At 43.6% G+C, this 17,549-nt stretch overlaps 1 protein-coding gene across 3 annotated transcripts in view; it reads left to right on the top strand.

Annotated features, from left to right (window-relative positions):
• Nucleotides 1-17,549, top strand: part of IGSF9B (immunoglobulin superfamily member 9B) — a 100,585-nt gene that overhangs the window by 76,885 nt on the left and 6,151 nt on the right. For 2 of the 3 annotated variants that reach the window (XM_040326252.1, XM_040326254.1), the window contains exons 17-18: nt 1,795-1,840; nt 2,199-3,692. In XM_040326252.1, coding sequence (XP_040182186.1) covers nt 1,795-1,840; nt 2,199-3,692 — 1,540 coding nt within the window. Of the gene's footprint in view, nt 1-1,794; nt 1,841-2,198; nt 3,693-4,662; nt 5,711-17,549 lie in introns of those variants that run through there. The other variant, XM_040326255.1, reaches the window with a different exon arrangement.

Here is a 17,549-nt window from a genome sequence, read left to right on the forward strand (position 1 = left end):
GGATGGATGAGATTACAGCATTGGGACTGGACTGTTATACAAGAGTACAGATAAAGTGCCTGTAAGTACATTGGAATTTGTTTTTATAATTAATAAGTCTTATAATGGTGTGCCTGCTTTTTGCTTTTACTTCAATTAAAGAGATTATTCTGTGCCTTGCATTCAGGCCCTCCTACAATCAGAACTTAACCAACACTTGGCTTTAAGTTCTCTGAAATGGCAGGTTTCGGCCTTGTCCATTCTTTTTTCACAACCTCTAGCTTTGCTTTTGTCAAAACCTTTATTTAAGGTGCATCTCGGATGAGACCCTCCTTGCAGCACCCTGTGCTTCATTGGGACCTTAACTTGGTTCCTTCTGCCCTGTAGAAACCACCCTTAGAACCCATCAAAGATATGCCCTTAGATCATCTCTCCTGTAATATGGCCTTTTTGGTTGCCATCATGTCTGTCAGACGCGTCTCTGAGTTGGTGGCTCTCTTGTAGGTAGCCATTCCTCATTCTTCACAATGACAAGGTAGTTCTACGCCCAAGACCATCTTTTCTTCTTAAAGTGGTATCAGTCTTCCACCTCAACATAGACATAGTCCTGCCATCCTTATCCATCCTTGTCTAGACATAGAGCTACCGCAAAACAATTGCTTCTGTTAGAAAGATGATTTCCCTATTTGTACTATCATCAGGACCTTGCAAGGCACATCCCACTTCTAAGTCCAACATTGCCCGATGGATAAGACAACTGATCACTGGAGCTTACACTCTCAAGGACAAATCTCCGTCTCTGCTTTTCATGGGCAATTTACCAAGTTGGTGGCAGTTTCATGGAAATTCCAACACCATGCCTCTTGTAGCCTACCTTGAAAAGGCCACTACCTGCTTCTCTGTTCTTGCCTTTTCAAAGTTTTACCAGGTGGATGTCCAATCTTCTATTGATGCAACATGTGTCCTGTACTGTATGATTAAGATTAGAGGAATAATATCTATATCTAGGAGGACAGAACAGGACACAGGCCACCCTTTTATTCCAGGGTTATTGTGCATTGCTTGCTACAAAACTGAGGACACTGGGCCCATGACTATTCAACCTGCATCCTGTACTGTATGCCAATATATGGCATTTACAGGCAAGTCATAATTCCTCCATTTCTCTTCCCCATAACTCTTTCACAATACAGTGTGCCTGTATCCCCCCTATCCTGCTTCCAACATCTCTGCCCATCCCTTTGACACAGTATAATGTACCCATACACCTATTCATCTGCCAGAATACATGCCCCCTTTGCCTCATGCCTCCTCCAGAATACATCGCTCCTTTATCTTGCCCTTCTGCTATAGTACAAGTACCTATACCTCCATATTTCTTTTAGAATACTTCTCTCCTCTGCCCCATCCCTCTGCCACAATACATATCTCTTCCAGAAACGCATATAATCCCTCCTGTGCCCCATCCCACTGCCAGAATATATGCCCCCTGTGCTTGTATACCTCTGCCCGTATCCTTTTCTCATGCACCCATATCCCTATGCTAAAGTACATGCCTTCTCTGCCTGTATGTCTCTGCCAGAATGCGTCTCCCATGTGCCTCTGCCAAAATTTATCTCTCCTGTGCCTATTTAACACTGACAGAATCCATCTCTTGTGTGCCCTTATACCTCTTCAAGAATCCATCTTATTTGCTCTGACTGAAATCACAGTTTAATTCCTCTCACCATGAAACTTCTATACTTTCTACAGTTATCACCCTTTGATTGGTTTGATGCTTTAAAATTGACCAATTTTGTGATTGTGTCTTCTCAGATCCACCACTGTCCATTACTCATTGCCGGAAAAGTATGGAGTCACCGTAAGTGATATTGTATCTTATGGCTGCATATAGCACACACTGCATATCAATACAACCTTCATAGATGGAACTATACACACAATGCTTATAGACCTGTCTACACAAGATTTATAGATCTAGCGCAACTATTCATGATACAGATAAAACAATATGCACAAAACACAAAGAACCAAGGTATAACATAGTAATATATATATTTTTTTTATATGCTACTGTATACATAGTACATGTAGACATAGCTACATAGTACTTGGCATTTGTCACATGCAGTATTGTTGCTAAAATAAGTAGATTTATCATTCATTACCTATGTTCAACTTTCCCTACCACATTTTAACATCCACCTCCCTCATCGTAGGTTATCATCTGGAAAAATCAGCCCGGAGAGCGTTCGGACTCTCCATGCACCTTCAGAATCTTCTGAGGATCAGGGTCTGCCATCCAAGAGGCCCCTTAGTCCTGGCCGTGAGAAAGAGCTGTCCTTGTATAAGAAGACCAAGCGAGCCATGACCAGCAAGAAGTACAGTGTAAGCCAGGCAGAAGCAGAGGTCACCACACCCATTGAACTGATCAGCCGAGGTCCAGATGGGCGTTTTGTCACAGACAGTCCAGACCAGGAGCCTGCTTTGCGCAGTCGCCGGATACAAGGTTTTCCATTTGCAGAGGAAACTGACATGTACCCAGAGTTTCGACAGTCTGATGAAGAAAACGATGAGCCAACTGGATTGAAGTCCCAACTCACCCCACTGTCATCCAGCCAAGATTCTCCACTACAACCTCCGGCCTACAGTCCCAGATTCCAGCATCAGCCCTCTGAGGGAAGGCAGCAGGCTTCTGGTCAGTCCCGACCTGGCGGATACCATCATGGTCATATATATGGATATCTTAGCAGCAGCCCTCGTGATTCTGAACCTCCTCCACCATTCTATATGCCAGAAGTGAGTCCTCTTAGTTCAGTCATGTCCTCGCCACCTTTACACCCTGAAGGATCTTTTCCACCCATCCCAGAAGAGAATGGAGAGAACAGCTCTACCAGTACCTTGCCTCTCACTCATACGCCTACTGGGGGGCGCTCTCCAGAGCAGTGGGGAGCACCAGAGTTCCCCTTCGGAGGCTTGGATGCTCCCCCATCTCCTTCTATGTTTCTCCAACACCGCTATGAACCTGGAGAGATGAGGCGTCCTTTGCCTCCACCCCCACCAGATCCATTTCCACGAGGACGCCCACCTCCCAGCTCCTTGCAAGTTCCACCATATGCTACCATCTTGCCTCTGGAACTCCATCCAGGATGGTCAGGTCGGCTACCTGGTCGTGGCCCTCATCCTCCCCACCCAGCTTCTTGGCATGATGCAGCTATGCAACTGGCTGCTCAGGGCCAGCTCCGGCACACTAGCCAAGGGATGGGAATACCGGTGCTTCCATACCCAGACATCCCCGAGCCAGGGTCCTTCGGGATGGATGCTCGTTGGTTTGAGAGCCGGACACGTCAACAAATGAGCCCCAGACAGCATCGTAGACTAGAGCCAAGTATACATCAGGTGGTGCTACAGCCTTCTCGTCTTTCCCCACTGACACAGAGTCCACTAAGTTCAAGACATGGCTCACCTGAACTAAGTGCTAGAGCCAGGCCTCGGCCTGGCCTGCTTCCCCCACCTTCAGACTGCACTGGCATTGCTCTACAGCCTCCAATCTTTTTACACAAATCACCTCCTTCCTCTGGATCCCCAGCAAAGGGCAGCCATGATAGTCCTAGCTATCGGTCTACCCCACCTGATGCTTCCCCCCATGCAGATGGACGCAGAAGAGGAGAAGAGCGCGTACACGCAGAGACAGCGGTGCTGTGCACTGCAGGGTGAGTCCAATGCTGCTAGTGTGAGAATTAATGCAGTATTAGGGAGTTTCTAGTGGGCAGTGTACAGATCACATGATATAGAGGAATCATGGTACAAATAGTTTTCCTTGAGTGCATTTTTATTCACATTAAAGGAGAAATAAATGTACGATGTGTGGAAGCATAGGCTTTCATTACTTTGAAAACACTAGGTTCCCTTATCTGATTCTTTGCTCTTATAGACTGCATGCAAAGTCGCCAAATCTTCCAAAACCTGCCATAAAGTTTCTGTCAGCTCCAACCAATTTATGGAGCATCTGGAGAGAAAATCTGTCTGTCATTTTTTTATTTTTTCAATCTGTCCCTGATGGTGACATTTCTTGTATCTTTTTGTCTAAATTGAAAAACAAAAAGTTTTGCCTGAATACCCACTTTAGTGGAGTCATGCCAATGTGCCATTATGTATTAAAAGAGATTTTTTTTATAATATATATATATATATATTTTATATATTTATTTTATTATTTTGGTTGTGCTGACAGAACAAGGCTTGTTACCGAGAGGTCCTGGTTAAAGCAGATTTGCCATCAGTACCCAGCATCCCTGTGCTTGGGAAGTAAACAACGCTGGTTTCCAGGCACACTTTAAAGAGAATCTATGCCTTTCCTTTGTTTGGTGAAATTTCCTTCATGATGTGTACATTAGGGACCAATGGGATGATGTTGCTGAACTCAAAGGATTGCATCCCCAGCACTGCGGCACACTGAAAGTAGGGGATTTCACCCAACAGACAAAGCCAAGAGAAACCTTATACATGTGTAATATCGATATTCCTTTTATTGTGTTATAAAGATTCCTTATTTTATGTTGGTAAGACATTGCCACCATACTGAGTGATCTGCTGTGAGCAAGAAGATCCAAGAACTAAATATTATGACCTTTAGTGACAAGGAAAATGCACTTTATTAATAGGGATTCTTGATTTTTTTAGATGGCCATTTTATATTCTGCAACCGATTACTACCCAGAAAATGGACCTGTAATTCCCCAGGGGCCCCATGTGGCATTGCACACTGCCATACTCCAACAGAGCAGAACAGAGGTGACTTCCTTAGATTTGGATCATCCCAGTTGAGTATAAACGATTGTAGATGTAGTTACTAAAAACACGCAGCACCTGTCACATAATCCCTCAGATCTGCTCTTGATATCTCTGGTGAATATTGTAGGATCCTGTGCCATACTAAAAAACATAATGTGCCAAATTCTACATTGTAAACCTGCAACATTCTTAGCTCTATCTATAGATAATCAGAGTTGAGGTCGGCCTTTACGTGGCCTGCACATCATAAACCAGCAGAGTGCGTGGGTTATACTGTGTTCTGTTGTAGATGTGAGATGCGCTCTGTAGGAACATGGCACAGACAGCCTTATCACTCATGTTATGTGTCACTAAATGGCAATAAATCATAAAATTGTTGCTGTAACCTTTGCATTGTATCACATGAAAATAAAACGTATTGTGCTCTCTGCAATTCTTCTCATTGTTCTTTGTTTTCCTAATTCTTAAGACTTTAGGAGGACATTATAAATGTTCCACGCTTTGTATGCACAACGTACACACTTCAGGGTGGAGCGAGAACATGAAGACTGTATATTTCTGTGTTATGTTCAATGTCTGTCTGTCTCTTACTGCCCCCCGGACAGCATTTTCCTACAATCCACCGATTCAAATTTACCATTTTCTGCATTTACAATTAGTAGAAATAAGTCCTTTAGAAAAGCAGTGTTTATACTTCATATAATAAGTGATTTTTTTGGGATCACCACATCATGCACAAAGCATAGATATTACAAGAAAGAAGTTCACCTGGTATCTCCAGATCATAACCAGATGGTGAATTCAATCTACATAAAGACGAAGAAGGCATTATCGTGCTCTTACCAGAGAGAAAGAACACAATTGTTCTATTATTCTGTCTTGCATGTCTTATCCCACCAGTTTCTCAGTAAAGTGGCAATGAATATTACCAATGTAACCCCCTCTTGTCTTGTGTCATTGTGTTTTCTTTTTTCCCCCCAACTAAGCCTGTTTAGATATTGACATGAAGATCTGATGTATAAATGGAGGATTCATGTTGATATCTACTCTACAAAGGACAGAGATGGCAGCTTTGTAGGAAAGCTACAGAGAGCAGAGTACAAATGTTAGAATATTATGATGTGTATAGACTTGCTAAGATCTTGTTATCAAGCCTCTCCAACATGTTAGAATCAAGCTGAATATTTATATGGTAGCTTCCATAGTGGCATGTACACCCCCCCAATTCAGCCTCCCCTCCCCTGCACTGCCCTGAGTAACTGTGTCTATTTCTGATTGATCTCAGCTATCTGAGCAGTGTTGACGTCATGACCTCCTCCATCCAATAGGTAAGGGTGATCCATGTCTGAAGGGGGAAGAGGGAAGCGTGGGGTGGGCTCCTGGTGGGTGGGCAAAACATGGGCCTTTCATTCCCTCTGTTTATTAATCCCAATGTCTGCTTTAAAGGGGAACAGAGCCCAGAATAAGACAAAGTGGTCATCAAAACTCAACCAATGGGTTTATCACTTCTTGTGTTGCTTCACTCTCAAAAACCATGGCTTCTTCCATCACGCAAACCCTATAATCCCACCAGCATTAGGCTTGGCACAGCTTCACCCATCTCACAAGTCTATACGATGACAAGGGGGAGGTCTGATACCAGTCTTCCACATATTTCTGTGAGACCACCAGATTCAGGCCCATCACCTGCTCACTTCCTGTGAACAACACTGGACCCCATTAATTCACCCCTGAACATTCACAACATCTAATAGGACAGAAACTCTACACACGTCCCCCTCCACAAATGGAAATCACAAACGCCATAAAAGGAGGAAGTATGTGATTGCGGATAACAGACGCACTTGTAGCATTCAATAAAAGGGTTCTCCTTTTACAATTACTGAGATCTCCCAATAGGATGCCATACCCTGGAAGTGTGCAGTAAAGACAGGATAGGTAGGTGAGGCCTACTCACAGAATTCCTGACGTTTCCTCCAGGCCACCATAACCTAGGAGTGGACAGTAGAAAGAAGGAAGGCTCACTCCTAGAATTCATGAGGTTTTTACCAGACCACAATGTTTTGGGGGTGCCCAATAAAGACAAGATAGGATGGGGAGGCCTACTCCCAGAATTCCAGAGATGTCCAATAGGCCCTCCATACTGTGGCAGTGCCCAGTATATAGGAGGATACAAATGTGAGGCCTACGCCTAGAATTCCTGAGGTCTCCACCAGGCCACCATACCATAGGGATGTGCAATAATGGCAGGATAGGGAGGTAAGGCATATTCCAAGAAATCATGAGATAGGCAGGATGCAGAGGAGAGGCCCATCTCTTGAATGCCTCGGATCTCTACCAGGCCCCCCTACTCCACGAGTTTCATTTACAGACCAGGAAGAGAGGTTAAACATACTCCCAGAATTCCTAAAGTCTCCATCAAGCCACCATACCCTGTGTGTCCAGTATAGACAATATATTCTGAAGTGTGAACACATAGAGACATCACCATGAAGGTCTTCTACAGTATATAAATAGAGAATTTGCTTCAAATATCAGAAGAATTTGTGCAGCATACACAGGATTGGAAGTCAAGATCTACTAGAAATTCTTCAGATTTCCACCAGGCCAGTAAAGAGAGAGATCGTGTATACTCTCAGAATTACTGAGGTATACTTCAAGCCACCATACTCTGGCAGTGCCCAGTATAGACAGGAAAATGATACAAGTCCTACTTCTAGAATTTGACTGCCCACTATGGAGAGAATAGGGGGGTAAGGCCCATACTCAGAATTCCTCAGCTATCCATCAGGCTACCATACATACCATTACAGTACCCAGTATAGTTAAGATAAAAATGTGAGGCCTGTGGGAGTGTCCAGTATAGAAAAAACAAGGAGGTAAGGCTTACTGCCTACTCTGGATGGGTCCAGTAAAGACAGAAGATGGAGATGAGGCCTACTTTCAGAATCCTTGAGTTCTTTCTTTAGGCCACAATACAATGGGAGTGATCAGTATAGGCAGGAGAGGGAAGTGAAGCCTTATCCAGGAACTCCTGTGATCTCCAACAGGCTACTATTTCATTGAAGTGACCTATAGTAACAGGAGAGGGGGGGTAAGATGTTCTCCCAGAAGTCCTGGGATCTCCACTAGGCCAATATACCATGGGAGTGCCCAGTATAGACAAGATAGGTAGGTGAGGCCTAATCCTAAACTGAGGTCTTCACCAGGCCACCGTGCCCTGGGTGTGACCAATGTAGATATATTACAAAGCTATGGGCCGGATTCAGGTAGATCCGCGCATTGTTACGGCGGCGCAGCGTATCGTATTTACGCTACGCCGCCGTAAGTCAGAGAGGCAAGTGCTGTATTCACAAAGCGCTTGCCTCCTAAGTTACGGCGGCGTAGCGTAAATGGGGCCGGCGTAAGCGCGCCTAATGAGGATGAGGGGGCGTGTTTTATGTTAATTATTGGTGACCCGACGCAATTGACGTTTTTCCCGAACGGCGCATGCGGCGTCCGTGGAATTTCCCAGTGTGCATTGCTCCAAAGTACGCCGCAAGGACGTCATTGGTTTCGACGTGAACGTAAATTACGTCCAGCCCCATTCACGGACGAGTTACGCAAACGACTTAAAATTTTCAAATTTCGACGCAGGAACGACGGTCACACTTAACATTGGCTACGCCACCTAGGGGGCAGCTTTATCTTTACGCAGCGTATCTCTTACGGAAACAGCGTATCTTTAATGCGACGTGGCAAGCGTACGTTCGTGAATCGGCGTATCTAGTAATTTACATATTCTACGCCGAAATCAACAGAAGCGCCACCTAGCGCCCAGCAGAAAAATTGCACCCTAAGATACGACGGCGCAGGCCGTCGTATCTTAGCTAGGTTTAAGTGTATCTCAGTTTGAACATACACTTAAACTTACGACGGGCTTAGATTCCGAGTTACGCCGGCGTATCTACTGATACGCCGGCGTAACTCTTTGTGAATCCGGCCCTATGTTTTTTTTCCCCCCATTACTGAAGTGACCAGGAAAGGCAAAGAAATCCTCATTTTGGGACTGGAAAAGGTGTGTTAATTTTTTACTTTGAGACAAATCAGAAGGTGTCATATGAAAGTTGATTGACCCAAACCCGATTCCCACAGTCAGAAGAAAGAGCAGCCAGGTTTTGGGGGCTCCCTAGTAGCTTGGATTCCAGTTATTTTGTCATTACAACTGACATTGTAGCACACAAAGCTTTTTCTACCATTTTTCTCTCTTAAGTAAAGTAAAATATATCCTCCTTACTATTTCACGCAAGTAACAATTTCATATAGTGACATACAATAGTTTTCTTCTCTTGCAGTCACTTTTAGATGCATCGTTGCCATTGTAATAGAAAATTATTATTATTTTGCACATATTTATAACACAATCCGAGTCATCAACTGTACCTCCTCAGATCAGCATCAATTTGAGTAAAAGAGCTGATCACTCTTTGTGTAGGATGTGTAAGAGAGCCTGGTCCAAGGCTGGCCCTGGGAATGGGTTTCTTCAAGGGTGCCAGGTTCCCCTTTAAAGGAGACCTCTGCAACTCCTGTGCATGACAAAGCTTTGTCCTAATGCTGTGACTGTAGCAACCTCCTCCCTCCGTCTTCCTCCCTTCCTGTCATGGTGAGACCCTCATCCAATGAGCCATCCTGGCAATACTCGCTGGTGCTTTTAGAGTGACATTTTCCTCCTTCACAGCCTGTAGTGAAGTTCCTCCTCACTGTGTGTCTGGCAGTCTCGTTTTTCAATAACAGATTTCTACAGCATGTCTTTCCTTCAGTGTTCCTGCTTGTCTATTTGAGTGTATGTTGAGTTCTGCAATGTTCTCACATCCCTTTGGCAACATGAAAGAACTGATGAAAAGCTGAGGAGGAAGTATTTGTTTCCTGCCCAGAAGGTGGACACACATCTCCTGCCTGTCGGTTGCTTGGCATTCTGTTGCCTAAACGGCTAGTATGTGGTTGTCTTGTATGCGTGTTTCTTGCCCCATGTTGTAGATGTCTGTCTATTCATGTAGCATAGACATACAGGTACATAATATCCTGTCCAACCCGCAAACAGAACTTGTAACCCATCCCATCATAGTAGGCAGATTGGAGTAAAATCAGTGTAACCCATTTGGTCGGAGTATAACCCTTCTATGGCAGAATAATGGAATGTCTTTTCTGAATCCTAGTGGTGCCGTCTGCCAAGCATTTCTTAATAATACCCGTCATTTCACCTCTACGGAACTTTCCACCAGCAATTCTGACTGGTTCATCATGTAATCAACCAAAATACCAGTAACAATGGGATGTGAGGTGTCCATAAACAGACCAGGTGCCCTGCTAAGCATTAAATGAGCCTATTCTGTAAAAGACAAAAGGTTATTACAAGTGGAAGAGAAACCAGAGTATGAATGAGCCCATTCTGAGTGCAGACTCCAGAATATGTGTAATGACAGCATCATTATGTGTGTTAAGGCTTTTGAGTGCAGTTTATACCAGCCAGAGCTGAAATCGGATGTAAAAAAAACATTTGGTGCCTGAGATTTGACAGACAAAACAATTGCTATTGTGTTTTGAGTCACAACAAGGGCTATTATATGGCAAGACATATAGGGATAGATTCAGGTATGTCGGCGTAATTTTGTGGCGGCGTATCGCATATACGCTACGCCGCCGTAAGTCAGAGAGGCAAGTGCTGTATTCACAAAGCACTTGCCTCCTAAGTTACCGCGGCGTATCGTAAATGGGCCGGCCTAAGCGTGCCTAATTCAAATGTGGAACAGGGGGGCGTGTTTTATGTAAATTATTCGTGACCTGACGTGATTGACGTTTTTTACGAACGTGGACATATCCCAGTGTGCATTGCTCCAAAGTACGCCGCAAGGACGTATTGGTTTCGACGTGAACGTAAATTACGTCCAGCCCCATTCAAGGACAACTTACGCAAACAACGTAAGATTTTCAAATTTCGACGCGGTAACGACGGCCATACTTAACATTGACTAGGCCAGCTATTTGTTCGACTAACTTTACGCCGGAAAAAGCCTTACGTAAGTGACAGAAAAAAATGCGCCGGGCGCACGTACGTTTCTGAATCGGCGTATCTAGTCATTTGCATATTCTACGCCGAACTCAATGGAAGCACCACCTAGCGGCCAGCGTAAATATGCATCCTAAGATACGACGGCGTAGGAGACTTACGCCGCTCGTATCTTAGCCTAATTTAAGCGTATCTGGTTTCCAGAATATGCTTAAATTTACGACGGCGTAGATTCAGAGTTACGACGGCGTATCTACCGATACGCCGGCGTAACTGTACCTGAATCTAGCCCATACACTGTATTACCAAAAGTATTGGGATGCCTACCTTTACACACATGAACTTTGACATTCCAGTCTAATGCCGCGTACACACCATCACTTTATGTGATGAAAAAAAACGACACTTTCTGTGAAGTAAAAAATGACGTTTTTGAAACTTCAATTTTCAAAGACGAAGTTGCCTACACACCATCGTTTTCTCACAATGATCTTGCAAAGCGAGGTTACGTTCCACCATGTTTTACCATTGAAGCTTGCTTCATAAGTAGCTTCTGGGCATGCGTGGATGAAAAAACGTCTTAGAAAACGACGTTTTTTGCTACACACGGTCAATTTCTGTGAAGTAAAAAGTGCACTTTTGAAAAACGACACATAAAATTGAAGCATGCTTCAATTTTTTTTGGTCGTTTTTTACAAGACATAAAACGACGTTTTCCCCCACACACAGTCAATTAAAGTGACGTTTTTAAAAACGTCATTTTTTTTCATCACATAAAGTGATGGTGTGTACGCGGCATTAGTCCATAGGGTTCAATATTAAATGTTCCCTTCCTTTGCAGCTATAACGGCTTCAACTCGTCTGGGAAGGCTGTCCACAAGGTTTAGGAGGGTGTCCATGGGAATGTTTGACCGTTCTTCCAGAAGAGCATTTGTGAGGTCAGGCACTGATATGAAGAAGAAGGTTTGGCTCGCAGCCTCCACTCTAATTCATCCCAAAAGGTGAAGTTCTATCGGGTTGAGGTCAAGACTCTGGGTAGGCCCAGTCAAGTTCACCCACCCCAAACTCGCTCATCCATGTTTTTATGGACCTTGCTTTGTGCAGTGGTCCAAATCATTTGGTGGAGGGGGGATTAAGGTGTGGGGTTGTTTTTCAGGGGTTGGGCTTGGCCCCTTAGTTCCAGTGAAGGGAACACTTACGGCGTCGATATACCAAGACATTTTGTACAATGTCAAAGTACCAACTTTGTGGGAACAGTTGGGGACCGCCTCTTCCTGTTCCACTATGACTGCGCACTAGTGCGCAAAGCAAGGTCCATAAAGACATGGATGAGCGAGTTTGGGGTGGAGGAACTTGACTGGCCTGCATAGAGTCCTGACTTCAACCCAATAGAACATCTTTGGGATGAAATAGAGCGAAGACCGCGAGCCAGGCCTTCTCGTCCAATATCCATGCCTGACCTCACAAATACGCTTCTAGAAGAATGGTCAAACATTCCCATAGACACTCCTTAACCTTGTGAACGGCCTTCCCAGAAGAGCTGAAGCTGTTATAGCTGCAATGGGTGGGCCAACTCAATATTTAACCCTACGGACTAAGACTGGGATGCCATTAAAGTTCATGTGCGTGTAAAAGGCAGGCGTCCAAGAACTTTTGGTAATATAGTGTACATTTATATACAGTGGTGGCAAAATTGTGGACACTTTTGATAATTTTAATGTTTTGCAATTTTGCAGGCTTAGGTTCCTTTCACACTAGCTGACTTCAAAATGTTGATAAAACTCTAATGCCGCGTACACACGGTCGTTTTTTGTCTTGTAAAAAAAAACGTTTTTTCTCATGAAAAAAAAACGACGTTTTTCAAACTTCATTTTAAAAAACGACGTTGCCTACACACCATAGTTTTTTCAAAATGCTCTAGCCAAGCGCGGTTACGTTCAGCACGTACGACGGCACTCTGTTCCATTCAAGCTTGCGTCATAACTTGCTTCTGAGCATGCGCTGGTTTAAAAACGTTTTTTTAAACATCGTTTTAGCCCACACACGATAATTTTAAATGACACAAAAAACGACATTTTGAAAAACGACATAAAAAATTGAAGCATGTTCGAATTTTTTTTTGGTAGTTTTTCAGAAGACAAAAAATGACATTTTGCCCACACACGATAATTTTATATTACGTTTTTTAAAACGTCGTTTTATTTCATCACAAAAAACCACCATGTATACGCGGCATAACACACTCTAGTATTGAAGTTATGTCAAGTTAGTGCAGGAACCTTTTCTGAAGTCGCAGCGACTTCAATAGTGTAAATTGGAACAGCTCTCATAGAGATGCATGGCATTTCACATGCCCTGCGACTTAGGGTCTTACAAGAAGGAGACTTATAGGAATTTTTATTTTGCACCAAATGCAAATGTTTACATGCCAATTTAATGCTGAATTTATTAAAAGAACAGAACTCGAATATATGCAGTACAAAAAGTAATGCTCACTTTAGTCTAAAAAAGAAACACAATTTTTTTTTTTAACAGAGGCCCTAGAGAAAACAATGGTGGGTTTTGCAATTTTTTATGTCACGTTATTTGTGCAGCAGTTTTTCGAATGCAATTGTTTTGGGAAAAATTACACTTTAAAGCACCCAAAAGTGGAACTTCAACTCATTTGTGTTTGTGTGCATTAAGCCCTGGTTCACATTGAAGAGATTTGACATGTCAAATCGCATGCCAAATCAGCTACAATGGCACCGTCCAAAGTTTCTTTACTACTTTTGGCGACTTTGGGGTGCGTATTTTTTTTCCATTGACATCTGTGCAGCAACCCGCACAGATGTCTCTGAAATCTCCCCCGAAGTCGGGACTGACATGTGGGAATGGAATCGTCCATATTCATCTGAACTCCTACAATATCATTCCCGCTGTCAGTGAGAACCTGGGCTAAAATTCATTAAAGTTCACTTTTTGGGGGGAAAAAAATTTGCATTTATTTATTTTGGGAGCCTGTAAGGCATTGCACCAGCGATCAGCAGATCGTTGGTGCCATGCATGTCTCCAGCAGATCTGCCAGTGTATCTGCTTGCCCATACCTCCCGTATAGGTAAGCAGATACAATCTGGACAGGAAGCATGAATGAACTAGCACGGCACTCAACAGCACAGTGGTAGTTCATTGAAAACTACAAGCCGACAGCCGCAAAGGCTGCTGGACCTTGTAGTTTTCAATGAACAGAGCCTGGTCAATCAGCGACGCAGCTGGAAGGGCGGAGCCCTGCTTGGCCACGTTTTTTTTTCAATTGTACCAGCTAGCGGGAAGAGAGAAGAACCCCGCTAGCTGTCACAAGATCAGGGAGGTGCGGGGGCTGGTCCACTCATAACATGTTACTCCCTGAAAATGGGTGTAACATTTTACGAAAGGTGAACAATTTCATCCCCAAAAAATTGCAAAACCCACCATTTTTGTCTCAAAGGTAACTTATAAAAATGTATAATGTTTCGGGGTTCTAAGTAATTTTCTAGAAAAAAAAGATTTTTACATGTAAACAAAAAGTGTCAAAGGCCTGGTCTTCACACTTGTGTTTCTTTTTTAAACTAAAGTAATCATTAGGCCTCTTTCACACCGGTGGACCGTTCAGGTCCGTCTGTCAGCTTTTTAGGTGGACCTGAATGGACGCTCAATGCAGGTCTATGGAGCGACAGATGCGAGTGGCGACATATCCGCTGACATCCAATCTGCTGAATCCAGACAGATGGAAACCCCATTTTCCATCCATCTACCAGATCGAATCAGGTGAAAAGGGACAGGCAGTCCATTTTTTATCCAATCCCCCATAGAGGAGATTGGAGTCCAGACAGGTCCGTCCCTGCACAGTGAGCGGAGACAGACTTGTCATCCGCCCCTGCTCAGCGGGGATCAATGGAGCGACTTCTGCTGAGCAAGCAGTGTCTGTCAAAACGGACAGCCCAGTGTGAAAGGGGCCTTACTCTTTTTGTACGGCATAGATTTAAAGGTTTTTGTATTGAATTCAGCATTACATTGTCTTTAAAAAAAAACTGATATATAAAAACTTAAACTGATATATAAACATTTGCATTTGGTGCAAAATAACATTTCCCATCAGCCAGCAAAGTTGCAAAACTTTGCAATTTCCAAAATTGTCAACAATGTTTGCCACCACTGTATACATGTGTTCTTTGGGCTATCAGGAAACATGCCCCCTTTATAGTGTCCCCCTTAACCTACTCTCCACCATTGTCAAGATTTTGGGAAGGACGCAGGAGCTTACACGTGGTTCACCTTCATTGTATGAGGTCAGAGGAAAAGGTGTCCCTGCACACAGATAGAAGCATTCTTCTGATGAATTCACCTTCATAAACCACTAAAGAAAATACATTTCTGCCAATCTTTGTCCCCAGTGTACTGTCAGGCAGGGCCGATCCTAGGCAGGCGCCTGCAGAGGTGGGGGCGCCGAACATCTAACAGACTCTCTAACAGAAGCCCTCTCTGTGTCCATCACAGAGGCCCCCCTCCAGGTCCCAATAAAGTACTTTGCTTCTCTTCCTGTATTTTGTTTATTGTTAAGAGATCATGTAAGGATCCCAGGGTAATGAAGACTTTGTGGGGGGAGCATCTCTGTGGTTGAGTCATTGCCATAGAAACATTTGTAAAGGGGAGGAGTTAGTAAAGTAAAACGACGACGCCCATGTGGGGGCGCCAGAAATATATCTGCACCCAGGCGCCTGTGACCCTAGGATCGGCCCTGGTGTCAGGCCATGCTACATCTCCAGAAAAAACAGCAGGGTTATTAAAATTGCAAATGGAAGGATTGGGGTGCCATAGCCATAGCAAATCTTACTGGTGCCAGGCTGGTACATGGGGGTTCGCTTAGGTTTCTGTGGACATTTAAAATGTCCTGAATTTAAATGTTCTTGTTGCCAGTATCATGTACAAAAAAGTGCCACCCACCCCAATCTATGACTGGCTTTTGCAGCAAGGTGCACATGGAAGGGCAATGCATAAATCTCAAACAAAAGATTTCCCAGCACACTTACCGACCAGCCTGCAAAACAACCGAATTGGCCCTGTCTAACAGTTTACATTAATAACAGAGGGTTAGGTTTGCACGCCTTTGCAAATATATGTGTAAACCACAGTGCCCGCGCCAAGGGACCTCTGTATATAATGTGGTCCTAATTTTAAATGTCCAGAGCCTCCATAGTGGGAGCAAATCTATCAATCAATAGGTTCAGGGCAGGTATGCCTGGAGGGAGCCCATACCTTAAAAAAGGCACAGGGATGCATGCGACGCCCAGCAAGGGCACGATGCCAGGGAAGGCATGCAGTACATCCCTGCACCCAATTTTAGCATACTTTCCATACATTCTTTGCTGCTTACACGGTTTTATTGAACAAACCCAACAACGACACTCTGGTATAATGGTGTCGCTTTTATTAGTGGAATAATAATTAGTCAACTAAGTTTACGTTAACAACTTGCCGCCCATATAACCAACTTGTACGGCGGCAAGGTGGCAGTGCTGCGTCAGATCACGTACCTAGTACATGACACTTCACGGTCTGGGGCAGCATGCAAGCAGATCACCGTTCTCTCAGTAGGGAAGGTATGGATCCTGTGTTCCTGCAAAGCCGGGACTTCCCTTAGTAAAAGCACCTCCCACGCTTCAACTAAAAACACTGGCTAGGCACACAGTTAACCCTTCTATCGCTCCTGATGTTTAACTCCTTCCCAGCCAGTATCATTAGTACAGTGACAAATCACTGTATTAGTGTCACTGGTCTGCAAAAAGTGTCAGTTAGTGTCTGACTGTTCGCCGCAAGATTGCAGTCCCGCTATAAAAGTCGCTGATCACCGCCAGTACTAGAGAAAAAAAAAATCCCATCGTTTGTAGACGCTATAACTTTTGCACAAAATCAATATACACTTATTGGTATTTTTTTTTTAAATATGTAGCATAATACATATTGGCCTAAATTGATGAAGAAATTTATTTTTATTTTTTTATTGGATGTGTTTTATAGTAGAAAAGTAAATATGCTTGTTCTTTTTATTGACAGTCTTTTTTTGTTTATAGCGCAAAAAAAAAAAAAAAATATGCAAAGGTGATAACATGCCACCAAAAGAAAGCTCAGTTTGTGGGAAAAGGACATATATTTTATATGGCTAGAACGTTGTGCAATGGTCAGTTAAAGTAACGCAGTACCGTATCGCAAAATATGGCTTGGTCAGGAATGGGGGGGGGGGGGGTAAATCTTCTGGAGGTCAAGTGGTTAATAATAGAAATCAACACATTCATATGAAAAACTAGTCCTTGGCGTTTTTGGCAAAAACTGCCATTACTACGTACATTGTAGTCCCATCAGTGAGGATTTGCACCTGACTGGCTACCACCATCTCTTAAGAAATAAACACAACCTGGCAGAGCATTGAGATGTCCGGTGTATTGATTCCTGGCAAGTCATCCACTCATTCAGTCAACAAAAGCCCCGTCCTCACCGTCGTTACACATATTCTGTGACCAGCGCACCAAATTCTTCTCTTCAACTAAAATACTCCATTCACCAGTGTTAATTTTGTCGACTAAAACACATTTTAGTCGACAAAGTAAATACTATTTTAGTCGACTAAAACAATTGAGATGATTAAAATAAGAGTAAAACTAAAATGCCATTTTAGTCAAAAGACTAATGCCGCGTACACACGGCCGGACTTTCC

The sequence above is a fragment of the Rana temporaria genome, chromosome 10, assembly GCF_905171775.1.
Source record: "Rana temporaria chromosome 10, aRanTem1.1, whole genome shotgun sequence".
Classification (NCBI taxonomy): Eukaryota; Metazoa; Chordata; class Amphibia; order Anura; family Ranidae; genus Rana; species Rana temporaria.